This window comes from Pseudorca crassidens, chromosome 11 (genome assembly GCF_039906515.1).
Source record: "Pseudorca crassidens isolate mPseCra1 chromosome 11, mPseCra1.hap1, whole genome shotgun sequence".
NCBI classification, from domain to species: Eukaryota; Metazoa; Chordata; class Mammalia; order Artiodactyla; family Delphinidae; genus Pseudorca; species Pseudorca crassidens.
In genome coordinates, this window is record NC_090306.1 from 21268320 (window position 1) to 21284071 (window position 15752).

The window sequence follows — 15752 nt, forward strand, 5'->3', positions numbered from 1 at the left end:
ATCATGGCATTATTTACAATAGCCAAGATATGGAAACAACCTAAGTGCCCATCAATGGATGAATGGATAAAGAATATGTGGTATGTATAGATACATAATGGAATACTAATGACCATAAAAAAGATGAAATCTTGCCATTTGTGACAACATGGATGGACCCTGAGGGTACTATACTAAGTGAAATAAGTCATATGGAGAAAGACAAATATAGTATGATTTTACTGATATGTGGAATATAAAAAACAAACAAACAGAATAAATGGGACAAACCAAACCAAACAAAAACAAACATGTAGATACAGAGTAGTGGTTACCAGAGGGGCGAAGTGGGTAAAAGGGATCAACTACATGGTGATGGACGGAAACTAAATATTTGGTGGTGGGTAGGCTGTAAGGTATACAGAAATAGAAATATAATGTTGTACACATGAAACGTATATAATGTTATAACCAAAATTACCTCAATAATAAATAAATCTAGGGAATTCCCTGGTGGTCCAGTGGTTAAGATTCCATACTTCCACTGCAGAGGGCACGGGTTCGATCCGTCATCATGGAAGTAAGATCTTGCATGCCGCACGGCGTGGCCAACAAACAAACAGAAAAAACCCTTAAAAAAATACAAACCCTTAAAAAAATCTAAAAAAAAAAAAAAGAACTAGTCGTGTGTTTCCACCAAACCACAATGGGTGCTGGGAAATATGTCCTTTGTGTGTCCAGTACGAGGAGGAGCATCGCTATTGGTGAGCATTAAGTTCTACTCCAGTGCAGTGGCTTTGCACTCCATCAGTTTAGCTTAGCTGGAACTACGTTTCTCAGAATCTCCTCTCTCAGAGGATTATAGGTTAATTTTGACCACAGGAGATATTTTCATGAGATTTGGAAGGTGAGAGTGAAGCAACAGTCATTAAGTTCAGAAGGAGTAGGCAACAGGTACCACTGAAGCCTGATCTCCTGCTCACCATGCTGGTGTGGGCAGCAGCCAGTCCACAGTCTTCCATCTTCCACTTCCCATTAGATCTCCTCTTCAGCTTCACTGAGTCCTGGGTCAGATGCACATGCTTCTCCAAGGTGAAGAACACTAGCTTCTTTTTTATGTCACATGAGCTATGGAGTTTGGAGGTAGCAAAAGCTAGATGCGAATTTTGTTCCCATGGGTCCTAGTTTGCCCTTGCTCTTCCATGCCTCACACACAGCTTTTTCTCCTGACCACCAGCCCCACTGACTCACCATGACTCCAGACCTTCCACCACTGATGCAGAAGCAGCAGCCTTCCGTCGAGTTCTTCACCAGCTCTTCACTACAACTGCATGATGTCAAATCCTTAAAATCCTTAAAATCTTCTCAGTCCATGTCACCCAACCTGATTTTTCTTCTCCAATAAAACCCTAAATGATATAAAATACATTAATATTTTTTATGAAGCAGGGTCTAATTTTAAGGTAATGTGTTCACAAAATTTTTATTTGGATATACTGCTGAGAAGACCAGGATCACAAAAAATCATTTGATCCACGTTGAGAGGGAAGAGGTTACGGCAGACAGAAAGGCAGATACAACTGTCCACAGTGAAGACAATTATAAAAACAAAACAAAAACCACAGTTATTAGAACACGCAGCAGCCTCAGAAGGTTTTTCCTACACAAATAGATTTGAGGGAAGGAGAACTTTGGAAGGAAGTGCTGCAGTGGATTGTAGAGGGGATCCCCACCTGTATCCACATTTCCACAGCTGTTAGGAGGGCAATTCTACCTGGAGCTGATTTTACCCCAAGGACCAGAGTGAAAAGGGAACAGGCTAATCTAGGGGGAAATCCACATCGAAGTGTAAAGACCAGAATTTTCTGTTAGATTGAGTCAAACTGAGTTCAACAACTTCTGTCTGTTCTTATAAATTTTCTACTTTCATCAAGTTTGGTCTCTGTGTTTCTTTGTTTGCCATGTGACACGTTCCATGTGACGTGCCAGCGCCTCTGCTGTCGGGGAAGGACATAGGAGAGGTTCAAGTACACAGATTTCTGGCCTGCAGTTGTGCTCTGAAGACTAGCCTTCCCAAGACTTCCTCAAAGCACTGCAGTTGACAGTCAAAGGCAGGGTGACTTTCAAATGTCCATCACACTCTCCTCCACGTGTATCCTCCCGCCCTTCGTGCTAGTTACTCTCACTGGAAAAGGAACACATTGTCCACTTTTCCTCCCGAAACCTTTCCTCGGATCCCAAACAAAACAAAACAATTCTTGCCACACAGCTTCAAGGACACTAGAAATTGCCCATGTGAGCAGAGAATTCTCTTTGTGGTTTGCGAGTGATTCATGCAAGTCATTTTGATATCAGCTGTCCCATGCTCTGGGGGTTAAGAACCAGGAAATCCTGGATGGTCAAAAGGCCTGTAATCACAGAGCCCCTGCTGTGTATCACCAGGATGTAGATATACCAGTAGGTGTTGGCCAACTGGGAATTTGACCAACTCTCAGTAAGCGCTGGACACAATGGTCCACCTGGATTAGCTCACCAGTGTGATTCAAGTCACCAAAATTTTTGTCCCCCATGTCTCGTTATGTAAAATAGCAATAATAATGACTTTCATACCAATGGATACATTATTCAGAAACGTTAAGAAATGAATAAAGCACTTAAAGTATCACATGCAAAAAAGCTAAACAAATTCAATTTTATTAATAATAATTTATGAGTTATACTTATCTGGCTTTGACATATATTAGAATCATGTTTTTTGAGGCAAATGTAGCATTCCTCTACTGCAGGAAAAAAAAAAAAGGCTACTGGTGAAATGAGAAGAACTGGTAGGATAATTTTATAAATTAGTTCAAGTCTGTGGAAACACTTCAGTTCAGAGGTGACACCTGGAATTGTTTTCCGATTTCTCAAGTTTCACATGCATTTTAGCTCCTGTGCTCCATTTTGGTATAGTGTATTTTCTTCTACTAAATGGGGTAGCTTTATCAACAAATGAGTGACTAGAGGGCCTCAACTGGCCTCAGGCATTTTCTTCAAAGTGGAATTAGGTGTCAAATCTTGCAAATAGAAAGTTCCCCACATTAACAGATGCAAACTATTACATACAGAATGGATAAACAACAAGGTCCTACTGTATAGCACAGGGCACTATATTCAGTATCCTGGGATAAACCATGATGGAAAAGAATATGAAAAATAACATATATATATATGTAAAACTGAATCACTTTGCTGTACAGTAGAAATTAACACAAACATTGTAAATCAACTATACTTCACTAAAATAAATTTTTTAAAAAAGAAGCTCTCCACAGGCTCCCCTCTCCCTACATACAGTGTACCCCTCACACTTGCATACATTTTAGTCACTTGCCTGGTTCCTGTAGGCACCTGTGCTTGTCTTTAAGATGCCTGCTGCACCCCTTTTTGCAATGTATCATGTGTCAGGGCATCCTGGAACAGGTCTGTGGGTCAGAATATGCTGACTTCTTATTCTGTAAAGATTTAAGAACTGCTGGAGGGAACACACCTCTTATGGCTACTCCCCACAAAGCCCTGTTCTTTGCATGTTTAAGGGTTATCTCTTGAGCCTGTAATCTGTCACATCATTATACTTGTGCAATATTTACTTACTTATGCCCCAGTCTACTGGGTTCCTGGAGGGTAAGCCCCGCTCATCCATATTATCTATCCTTTACTCCTTTCCCCTAATCATAGCGAAGTCCCAACCTGCACCTTCCCTCCCCAAGTTTCCAGATCCCCAGCCTCTCCGCTCATTCGCAGCCCTGGGGCATCGGGGTAGAGGGTGGGCCCTACTGCATGATTGCTTCTAATAAAACAACTATAAACTAAAAAGAGCAGCCAAAACAATGAGTTGCGAGCTGAGAATATGGAAAAAAGCAAACAATTAGTTCTGACTTGGATGAAATATCTTCCTGACTTATCAATAATCCACTAGAAACTGCATCCTCATCACAACAGAAAAATTTCAGTATGAAAGAAAATAAGCCCTAACTTTTTAAAGTTAGTTTAAATATGTTTTACAAGTATAAAATTTATTTATTTATTTATTTTGGGTTTTTTAACATCTTTATTGGAGTATAATTGCTTTACAATATTTTTTAATATTATAATCTTAAAACATACTTGCATGAAACTCTTGGACCTCAGAATGGAACATGTAGGGGAATAAAATCCTTTTGAAATTAAAAATTATGTTCAGCGGAAACATACTTTTAAACCAATATGGGTTTTAATAACTAAATAGTAAAACATTTTCCTTAACAACAAAATCAAAGATGATTATATTTATTTTAATATTGCTATATAAATATGAGAATGTTAATTGATACTTGCCTAGGTCAAATATTCCAGTTGCATTAACAAACATATACAAAACAAACATAAATTTATAGCGAATGTCAAATTTCCCCGTGATTATCTCCTCCATCATGAATTTCATAGCCTTGAAACTGCCTTTTTTTGTTTGCTTTTATTTTGCTTTATAGTCTTAAAGTATTTAGGCAGGAAAGAGAGAGACAGAACTGAGAAATATTTCAATTTTGACTAAATAAGAGTCTGGTTAGTTGTAATCGCTTTTGAATACTTCTCATAGGAGAAAACACACTGTGACACGGTGACCTGCCACTCCACAATGGTTGGAGAGGTGAAGCCATTTCTTGATGGCAGTACATACCCAATGGCTCATTCTCTATAAAAAAGTGTAAGGAAAGACTAGATGGTTCATCTGAAAGGCAGGTTGCTCTCATCTGTACAAATTAACTTATTTTCTTGATGCTAGAACATCCATCAGAAAAATTTTACTTTGTGTTAAACAGGGATAAGTTCTGACATTGGAACATAGCCAATGTTTTCCACCTTTCTCTTCTTTTCCCTACCCATGAAACTCTCTGCCTAATTAAAATACTTTGAAAGGTACTTTTCATCTAATACTGTTAATAACAATAATGGTCTTGGATTTTTAAAAAAATGGCTGCTTTGGTCTACTTCAGTTTTGGTGAAGCCATTTTTAAAAATCAAATATATGATATAAAGTTTCAATGAAGCATTAGGATCGAATGACACTGGAATTTCTCATACATTTACTGAATGCCTCCTAGGTTCAAAGTTCTGTGTTGCATACAGATATATATCCCAGTTTCTGAGTATCTTTGAATCATGATCCTTCAGCAACTGGTTAGGAAAAATACTACCAGATCAGAGCAAGGAATTCTTAACCTGGGGAGGGATTTGGAGGAGCGGGGGAGGTGTACCAGCAGATTCAGTTCAAAAATTCATTGCTCTGGGTTTCAACAGCTTTCCTCCAAGTCTACATTTTAATGGGGTGCGTGGAAAAAGGATTGGTTCAGGCATCCTTTATCATCTACCCAGACCATGATTTGAGAATTTTAGGAGCCAATAGCTTAAACTATATTAAAATAATCCAAAAGCTTTAAAAATGGTCACAGCAAACGCTGTCCTGAACTTAAACCTTGGTGGTGATAACATGAGAGTTCAAAAATGCAATTTTTTGTTCTTTTGGGGGCAGCGACTAGGAAAGGTCAGCTTGCAGAGCACCTCCAAGAGTCTGGTGTCATGTGCCTGCTCTCCTGCCACGTGGCAGTTCTCCTAACACTTTCATGATCTGAATTTTGTCTTAACATTCTAAAAGCATAATCGCTAAGAATAATACAAGCATGGCAGGTTAATTTCTCCCTCCACAAATTCTGGTTGCATAATTTAACATACAAACAATTTGAGGAAGAGATTATTATCTCTTTACATTTTGAAAAGCTCTTCCTGATACAGTTTAAAATACGCGATTGAAACTCTGCATTTTCTTGAGTATTCAATATGTTTCTTGGATTTTTTTCCTAACTGCAAGAAGAGGATAAATAAAACCACTCAGTTCTTAAGCACAGCAAACATGGATCAAATAGCTTTTACTCCATATCTATAAAAGGCAATGCCACCATCATGTTTCTCAATATTTCCTGTCGCCTTTAACATGCTCACTTATTAATCTCAATGTATTTTAATAGCATACATATGTCCTTGGGGCTTACTGTCATCTTTTTTGTCCCCAAATCTTTTAAAAATCTTAGCCTCTACATGACTTTAAGCATGTTTTTAAACAAGTTTTATGAAAACCTCTTTTTGTACTCCATATTGACAGAGCCCCTCTGAATCTGGGAGAAGGAAATCACATTCCAGTCGCATTGTCAGCCCGAGGGGCATAAGCTCCAAAGCTCTAGTTCCTAGAGCTGTAAATCCATTGTGTTGCAGGTTATAAATAAGGAAATTGGCCTGTGACAGCTACGGTTTGGAAGCATTAACATTTTTGTTTGCAACTCTCATTTTTAATCTTTTCAGTTATTTCCCTTAGTAAAACTTAGCCACCAAAATGACTTCCTGTATCACTGACCCATATGCCATCATTAAAAGAAAGAAATTCCAACCAACCATGACAAAGGTTGCAGTCAGCATTTAAGACAAAATGGACTCTTACAGATTCAGCCAAAGGTAGCTCTCTCCGCCCTGCATCTCCTTCCACCCCGCCTCCCCCTACCTTCTCCGTCCATTTGAGCAAGGGACCTCTCTTTGCATTAAGAATGCGTGATGTGTGCTTTTTAGTGGCTGCATTTTAAGTTTGGTCTTCTCAACCATGAAAACACAGTTAGAAATTGTTCTCGGAGCTAAACCACTCAACATCTTGGCACTTGGTTGTTTTTAACTTTTCAACAATAGGCACTGTTCACTCCCCTCCATCTCAGTTCTTTATTCAGTGATCAGGCAGTACACTGATGAAAGGCTAGTCACGGCTGCCCCCATGGTATCAGTGCGGTGGCATGTGATGATTCACATGGGGTGTGTTTGATCCGAGAAAGCCCAGTCTCTGCTTATTCTTCCTTTGTTCTGTCATCTGGGGGAAAAGAGAGAATGCGTTGAGCTGATTTTCTCACTCATTCTCAGTGCTGGTGGGACACACAATGCTGGGTGAATATTTCCCAAGCACCTATAGTCTGTCCAGCATCACAGAAAATATATTTATCAAAAAGGAGAAAATATTTTTTAAAGTGAATTTCCCTAGGCAGAGAAACAGAGCAAACCACTCCCTGTGGTTAAGAAAGAGGAACTGTGGTTCTTTTAAAGCAGCCCTTGCTTGTAACACATACATAATCATCGCCATCACCTTAGTCATTTTAAAACCTACCACGGTTACTTTTGATATTATTTTTACTAATGCTAACAATTTTACACGACAAAGGGGTTGATTGTAGTGTTGAAATGACAGGTACTAATGACGATCTGCCTTTCTGATGAATTTAGTAATGGTTATGATGGCAGAAAATACGATTTTTCTAGGGCTCCCCTGGTGGCGCAGTGGTTGGGGGGTCCGCCTGCCGGTGCGGGAGACGTGGGTTCGTGCCCCGGTCCGGGAGGATCCCACGTGCCGCGGAGCGGCTGGGCCCGTGAGCCATGGCCGGTGAGCCTGCGCGTCCGGAGCCTGTGCTCCGCAACGGGAGAGGCCACAACAGTGAGAGGCCCGCGCACCACTGAAGAAAAAAAAAAAAAAAAAAGAATACGATTTTCTATAAAAACGTCCAAAGAGGTCCTTGTCTTTCGGCAACTGCTCCTTCCTTCCCCGTTCAGTGGAAGTGTCACACAAGATGCGGAGGTGTGATAAGCAGAAGTAGCCTCTGCTTGTAGAGATTTGGTTCTTACAACACAACGTGGGGTGTTTTTTTTATGGGAATTTACAGTCCATCGTGGATAACAATCTTGCGCCCAGGAGTCTCCAGCCACCCCTCTCTCACAGAGGTGAACAATTTCACATGCCCCGCCCCCCCAGCTCCATCTGCCGAGCGCACCCACCTGCTCCTTGAGCTCCGCCAGCTGACCCGACAGCTGTCTGACCAGACTCATGGTCGATTCCAACTTCTCCTGCAGGTTCCGAATCTCATTTTGTTCACTGTCACCTTCATTGCTAACAAGGGACATAGCTCGCATCCGAGGAAACCAGTCCAAATTCTTCTCCTAAAAACAAATACATGTGCAGGAACAAGGGAATAAACGTAGAAGAGTGCCTGAAGTTCTGTAAAGAACGTTTATAAGTGTTCATTATTACTAACATTTAAATCAAAGTTTCTTAGCACCCAAAGCAAAAGGTACTCTTTCTGGCCAGGGGTGGGGAGAGGTTGAGGGTGGGAATTAAATATCGCAACAAACTTCGTAGGGGCTCCCAGGGAGGTCCCGGATAAAGTATTTAGAGCAGCGCCCTGAACGCTGTGGGCGATCAGTGAATCTTGATGAATGATGACGTAGGGTCTGGAGATGCTAAAAGAAATGTTTCAGTTCCAGCCACCCATGCTGGTTTACCTCCCACTTCCCCAAGACAGGCTCCCAGCTCTGCTCAGGGAAGAGGGAAGTGGAAGGGCATGGCCCTAGGTTACCTTGTCTGCTCTCTTTGGAAACATTTTATTACAGTGGGAGGCAGGTTTTAGAGTTAGACTTCCCCAGAGGGCAACAGCTGGTGCCACTTCTGTTTTTCCAGGCTGACTGAGTGTAGGGGTGTGAGTGCATACGTGTGTGTGTGTGTGTGTGTGTCCCCTCCATCGTGGTAAAGACAGATGGTTAACGAGATACCCACCTCTCTTGAAAACTCTGCCTGATTGCCTACCATCATAGAATCACTGTGAATTACTTATACCCCATCTTTCAATCCTCAAAAGAGCTTGCAAGGTAAATCACTGTCCCATTTTACAGACGAGGAATCAAGCAGCCCCAGCAGTTTAATTACCCTCATCACAAGCTAGAAAATGGCAGAGTCAGGATTTGAAGGCAGGTGAGCCTTTCCACCACTGATTGGATATGTCAGTCTGTATCTCTACCTATTTCTCTAAGTCACCTTCTCCCAATATCCCTAGCAGTGACCTTCCTGCTTCAGATTCTTTCCACTCCAGAAAAGTCCACTGCAGTGGCTACAAAGACGTCTGCCTAGCTGATCCCTAGAACAAGAGTCCGCAGAGTACGTTCCTCCCCTAAGAGGAAAGGGGAAAGACCCAACCTATGTATATCTGGACTTCTGCCTAAACCTCATCTGGCCCTTGGATTGTTTTTTTTTTTTTTTTTTCGTAGTTGTTAGTCAGAGAATAACAGGTTCTTTACAGTCCCCTACTCCCAATGGCAGTGAAAAGGGCTGATAAAGGATAGGATAAAACATATTAAAGACATTTAAGCTGCATTTAAATAGCTGTAGCCAATTAGCATTTCAAAGGAGAATGGTAACTTATGCGGAAGTGCAGAGTGACAGCCAGATTCATTCATTCCATCAATCCTTCAACATCTACTGCCAGGTATTTAGAGATGAAAATCAGGTAAGACAAAATGTCTGCTCTCAAGGAGCTTGTGGCTTAGGAAAGCCCTCCACAAAAAGTGAACTGGGCACTCTGCATATCAAAATCCCCTGGGGTTGCTTGTTAAAATAGCAGATTTCAACCCCACTGTCTCTTACGAAATTAGAACCTCTTAGGGGACCTGCATGATTCCTATGTGCACTAAAGTTTAAGAACTCTGATCTGTGGAGACATAGAAGATAAATGGTAACTGCTTGGGTAGTGGCAGGGTAGGGGAATGGAGTGAAGAGGAAAGATCTGAAATGGCTGGCATGAGAAATGGGAAGAGGAAGCCAAATAGGGGCCCATTAATTGCTTGCAGGGGCGGAGTGGGAGACCGTGCCTTTTTTTTTTTTTTTTTGTGGTACGCGGGCCTCTCACTGTTGTGGCCTCTCCCATTGCGGAGCAAAGGCTCCAGACGCACGGGCTTAGCGGCCATGGCTCACGGGCTCAGCCGCTCTACGGCATGTGGGATCTTCCCGGACCGGGGCACGAATCCGTGTCCCCTGCATCGGCAGGCGGGCTCTCAACCGCTGCGCCACCAGGGAAGTCCGGGAGACCGTGCCTTGTAATGACTCCAGCAAAGACCACTGTTCACCAACAGCCCAAGTGGGTGTGGAGTTGAGGCAGAGAGTTGGACTGATACAAGATGGTGTGTCCCCTGGAATGGGCCTCAGAAAGACAAAGGTATCAGGAAGCTAGGAATGTCAGCAGAGCAGTGATCGGAGTGAGGCACACTAGCGTGTGGACTGGTAGCAGGGATGGAGAAGCACAGACCTGTGCTAAATGCTCTGTCAGCACTTAATCCTTTCGACGATCCAGTGGACTCCAGTTCTCTTATCTATTTAGTATTTATATTATCTACCGTATTATCTATATCTGAATTTTACAAATGAGGAAACTGAGGCTGGCAAATAGTTTGGCTGGGATCCCCATCCAGACTTGTCTGCCTCCAGGCCTCCTAGCAAGAAGGGAGACTGTGGACAGAAAGTGGAATCATGTTTAAAATTCTGAAGGCAGCACAACTTCAGGAAATAAAAATTCTAGAGTGAGAGGGCCTGAAATCTGATAAAATACCAGGGAGTTTGGGGAGTTAGTATTTCATGGGTACAGCGTTTTAGTTGGGGAAGATGAAAACTCTCTGGAGATGGACGGTGGTGATGGCTGCAAAACAAGGGGAAGGTACTGAATGCCATAAAACTCTACACGTAAAATGGTTAAAATGGTAAAATTTTATGTTTTATGTATATTTTACTACGGATTAAAAAAGTCACAATTTGCAGAGGAGAATCTTTTGGATGAATCCTGCACGAAATCCGCAAATTCATCCTGAAGGAGGTCAGTAGAAGGGGTGGATGACACACAGGAGTGACTGGGGGTATTAAAAGACAGTGATGGAAAGGCTTGAAGAATGGGTTTTCACATGACGGTGAAGATGTGATGATTTCTTGGCGATGGGGAGTTGAGTCAGCTGACCCTCTTCTGGGGGCCCTTTCGTACTGAGGGGGTAGGAAGCTCGGCCGCTGCCACCAGTGGGTTAAAGGACAGGGGACTCCTCTCAGGAGAGCCAAGAAGGCAGCCTTGTAGGAGAGGAGAGTTGGTCTGTATCAGGACAGGGATTCCAGGGAGGCTGATGGAACAGAAGCGTTTGAGAACCTCAGACAGCTGGGCCTGGGGTGAGAAGGTACCAGGAGACATGGTGATGGACCCAAGGTGGGGCTGGAGAAAACATCAGCTTTCAGAAAGTTTCCAAGAGAAAGAGAGACAAAACAGTGTTCTAATGCTTAGCAAAGAGAACATGGGTGAGACGGTGGAATTGCCTCTGAAGAAATGCTCTTGTAGGTGTGGCGGGGCCCAGGTCAGCCCAGTCCACGGTCTCTTGCTTTTGAGGAAACAATGGCAGTTCTCAGGGGACCACTGCCCCAGCTGGTTGGGCCACAGGACTCTTTCCTTACACATTCTTTCTTCACTTGTTCCTTTGTTCATCCATTCATTGACTAATTCTTACAGTGTTGACTATGTCTGTGCTAGGCACTGGGAAAACAATAGAGAGCCAAACCCAGTGCAGTTCTTGTGCTGGTGGAATTGACAGTCTAGGTGGAGAGTAAGACTTCAATCAAAGATGATGAAAACAGCGACAAGCCGGGCTTCAGGGCTGGCTAGGAAAGCCATCCAGCTCCACTGTCCTTTCTCCTAGTCCCTAAAAATCATTCTCTCTTCTAACCCTCTTTTGGTTTTTCTCATCTTTCTTCCTTTCACTGCCTGTATCTTTCTCTGTTTTTGTTTGTTTGCCTGGTTCTCAGCCTTTTCTCTCCTAGCTTTATGCTTTTTGTTTCATTCCTCTCTTCCTCTGTATATCAACGGACCATAATCTGAAGCTAAAATATAACGTGTCATTAAGATTTTTTTTTCAGTATTGAATGCTTTCTGGTTCTTTTTCTTAATTTTTAGGAACCTGACTTGAATGTTTTGCATCTCACTAAAATGGCAAAAAATAAGCAACCTAAATGTATGGTCTTTTGTCCTCTTTTTACCAAAAAAAAGCCACACTTTTAAAAATAAATGTTCACAACTGATGTTCCTCTAAATTCGTGCAGAAAGTATATTCTTTTCACCAAAATTAACTCAAATAAAGCAGAGTTCTTAGAATAAATGCTGCATGGGCTTGTTCACTGAAAGTTGTTTCCAATGAAATACCCCAAGGTTCCTCTCTCTGCTCCAGTGTCAGAAAGAGCAGCTTCCATGGAAGGCTCGGCCTGAGCCTGGTGAGAAACGAGAGCACCGCACTTTAGTCTGAGCCAGAACTGCAGGACAGACACTCAGAACGGTACAGGACGCCACTCCCTCACCGCGTCGACTTGTAATGTGTCCATCGTCTAACAAAGCAGTTGGATTTGATTTGTTATTTCTCGGTTACTCACATATGCTACGTACACCTCGTGATCGTGCTCGTGATTAGCAGAGTCCCATGGCGACTCTGGTTAGTCAATAGGACACCATTTCCTTATTTCATCAGGAATGAAAATGTTTAATCACAGGGTAATATAAAGTCAGGGAAGCTGCAGATTAAGTGTTAGATTCTGAGGTTACAGTGTATGATCCTAGCTACTTGGTGATGGGAAATCCAGAGCTTCTCAAGCCTTCTAAAATGCAAAGCCCAGAGATGAAGGGACTGAGAGCATGCCAGCCATAACCCTCTTGCTATCCCTAAATTCTAATAATAATGGGTTTTTCTCGATGACTAGAAGATAGACAGACTTAAGTGTGAAAACCTTTCAAATAGTCCTTTCAACAGATCAATTTGACTTATGTAATTTTGTAGTTATTCTGCAAACAATTAGGTTGTCAGAGTCAGTTAGAGCTTAGCCGTGCTGTTTTCATATTTGGTTCTTAAATGTGATACCCCATTTGCAGGAAAGAGGCCATGCGATATAAAGGGAAGAGCATTGATCTAGGAGTCAAAACACCTGGGTTCTGGTTTTAGTTCAGCCCAAAACTAGCTATGTGATATAAGGATGGTGGGGAAGCCTTATTCTCTGAGTCCCAGTTTCCTCATCTGTACAACCAGAATGTTACCCTGGGTGGTCTCTATGTCTCTTCCAGCTCATCGTTCTGTAAGCTATGAATTCAAAACTTTACAAACCAAATTGCTGAGACAAGCCCCAAGCTCGCCAAGTGAGCAAACAGAAACATAGCATTTAGGCTAGAAGCAACCTTGAAGCCACATAACCCAAGCTCAGCATATTACAAATGCCCATTCTGAAACCTAGAGAGTTTAGGTTTCCTTGAGGTCTTATAACTGTTTCCCTGCACTTAACTTCCACTTCTGGACAAGTTCTTCCATATGACGTAGTGGAAAAGCTCTTGTATGATCTAGCCCTGCTGATGCTTAATTGGTGACAGGCTTGAGAAAATGTAAAGATTGTACGGATTTCTCTCTGCATCAGAACGAGAGTGAAAAGTAGGAGGAGATTGGTTTCAGTGAGCCCAACCTTGGAGAAACTGTCTTATGTCATTTTAGCTCCACTAGGTACATATTAAAAGTCACGTGGGATAATTTAGGAGTTTGGGATGAACAGATATACACTACTATATATAAAATAGATAAACAGCAAGGACCTACTGTATAGCACAGGGAACTATATTCAGTATCTTATAACAACCGATAATGGAAAAGAATCTGAAAAAGAATATATGTATACATATATATATATATATAACGGAATCACTTTGCTGTACACCTAAAATGTAAATCAACTATACTTCAATAAAAAAAGGTTTAAAAAAAGATTAAAAATAAGTCACCTGCATGTAAGCTAAAGAGAAAGCAAGCACTGTAGTTCTATAACACAGTAATAATCCCATTTTTTGGCTGCCTGACAAGTGTCAGGCACTTTAGTCATGCTATGGCCAATACCCAGAATGATTCCATAAGGTTGAGACTGTTACCATCTCCATTTTACAGATGACAACACTGAGGCAGGAAAAGGACTAGTTACTTGCCAAGGCCACATAGGGGCTATAAGTGGCTGGGCCAGGCTTTGGCCTCCACTCTGTGCGACGGGAAACCTTGTGCTCCCTTCACTGCACTGGACTATTTCTCCACGTCCAATGGAGATGTCAATGCTTAGCTTCTGAACTTGCCAGAGAAAACAGAGACTACACGGAGAATATATTTTATAACTTGAACCCCCTTGATTACTCCTTCTGGGGTATGCTAAAGGTTTATTTACTGAAAATCAGAAATAAATGCTTTAGGTATTGTATCAGAAATGCAGATGCAGATACTGTGCAAATACATTGATCGATGCTTGACATTCACTGCAATTTTGCAGAGTGCTCTAAAAGACTGTTAATGAGGGGTATCACATTGAACATACCATGCATTGTATTGTGTTGTACTGGTATATCCATAAACCATTTAATATGTATCCTCATTTCTGCTTCTAGACTCTCTATGCTTAAAATATGCTGTTACAAGACCACTGGCAAAGGTTTTCTTGGTTACCATCCTCTTCTAAGCCTTAAGTTTATATTTCATTTTCCATTCTAAAATCATACGCAAAGCCTCCTAGGCCGACGAGTATAACCATTTCCCCAAAGCCTCATTGTGACCCACTGCATTCCTCTCTTTGCACTTTTGGTTTGAAGATGTCAGCGGAAATGGCTCTCAAAAGGAACACCAGCAATGCTAATACTACCTACTTCCTGGGAGGTCCCCGAAGGAAAGACACAATTCCTGCTTTCCTGGAACTTCAGAACAAGGACAATATCTGGAACAGGGATTCTTTCTGAAGTCAAAGGAATCGTGTTGGTTAACGCGAAGTGCTTCACGTACCCCATCCCAGCCTCTGCTCCATGAAGGAGGGGCATGGCGGGCTTCCCGCCCTCAGACCAGCACGGCGGCCTTGCTGGCAGGTGAGACATTATCTCAAAAACTTAAGGGAGGGACTTCCGTGGCGGTCCAGTGGTTAAGAATCCGCCTTCCAATGCAGGGGATGCGAATTCAATCCCTGGTCGGGGAGCTAAGATCCCACGTGCCGCGGGGCAACTAAGCCTGCGCGCCACAACTACTGGGCCCGCACGTTGCAATGAAGAGCCCGTGTGCTGCAGTTGAAGAAAAAAAGATCCCGCATGCCGCAACTAAGACCCGATGCAGCCAAAAAAAGAAAAAAGAAACTTAAGGGACACCCACAACACTGGCATCTGGGCTTCTAGCTTTGCTCTCGGTGAACACCCGACCTGTATGTGACAAGCATTGCTCAGTTTGGACAACAAAAGGCTGATTCTCACAGGGGTTCGGATGCAGGCCCTGGGTTTTGAGGAAGAAAGGATGAGCTGGAAAACACACTCTTGTGTGACAAACACTGGGGACTGGAGGTGACACGGATGCAGGCCCTGGGTTTTGAGGAAGAAAGGATGAGCTGGAAAACACACTCTTGTGTGACAAACACTGGGGACTGGAGGTGACAGAAAGGATCCAGCTGTGTCCTTTGAAATTAAAACGTTATTCCTGGATTGACAAATAAATGAAAACCTTGGCAACTCATTCTAAAGAAAAGGGAGGGAAGAAGGGCAAATTTTGCTGCATTAGAAAAATAACACGTTCCAGGACTGGAAGATTCATTTGCCAGCCGTCACTTTTTTTAAAAAAAAATGTTTATTTATTTATTATTTATTTATTTATTGGCTGCGTTGGGTCTTAGTTGCAGTGCATGGGATCTTTCGTTGCAGCACGTGGGCTTAGTTGCCCCGGGGCATGCGGGCTTTTAATTCCCTGACCAGGGATCCAACCGGAGTCCCCTGCATTGCAAGACAGATTCTTAACCACCGGACCACCAAGGGAAGTCCCTCAGCCCTTATTAACTGTATCTTCCT

At 42.4% G+C, this 15752-nt stretch overlaps 1 protein-coding gene across 2 annotated transcripts in view; it reads right to left on the bottom strand.

Annotated features, from left to right (window-relative positions):
• Nucleotides 1-200: 200 nt before the first annotated feature.
• Nucleotides 201-15752, bottom strand: part of ITPR2 (inositol 1,4,5-trisphosphate receptor type 2) — a 533444-nt gene continuing 517892 nt past the window's right edge. For both annotated transcript variants that reach the window (XM_067695972.1, XM_067695968.1), the window contains 2 exons: nucleotides 7855-8016; nucleotides 201-6901 (listed from right to left, as the gene is read on the bottom strand). In XM_067695972.1, the coding sequence (XP_067552073.1) occupies nucleotides 6815-6901; nucleotides 7855-8016 (249 nt within the window). In that variant the 3' untranslated portion in view covers nucleotides 201-6814. The remainder of the gene's footprint in view (nucleotides 6902-7854; nucleotides 8017-15752) is intronic.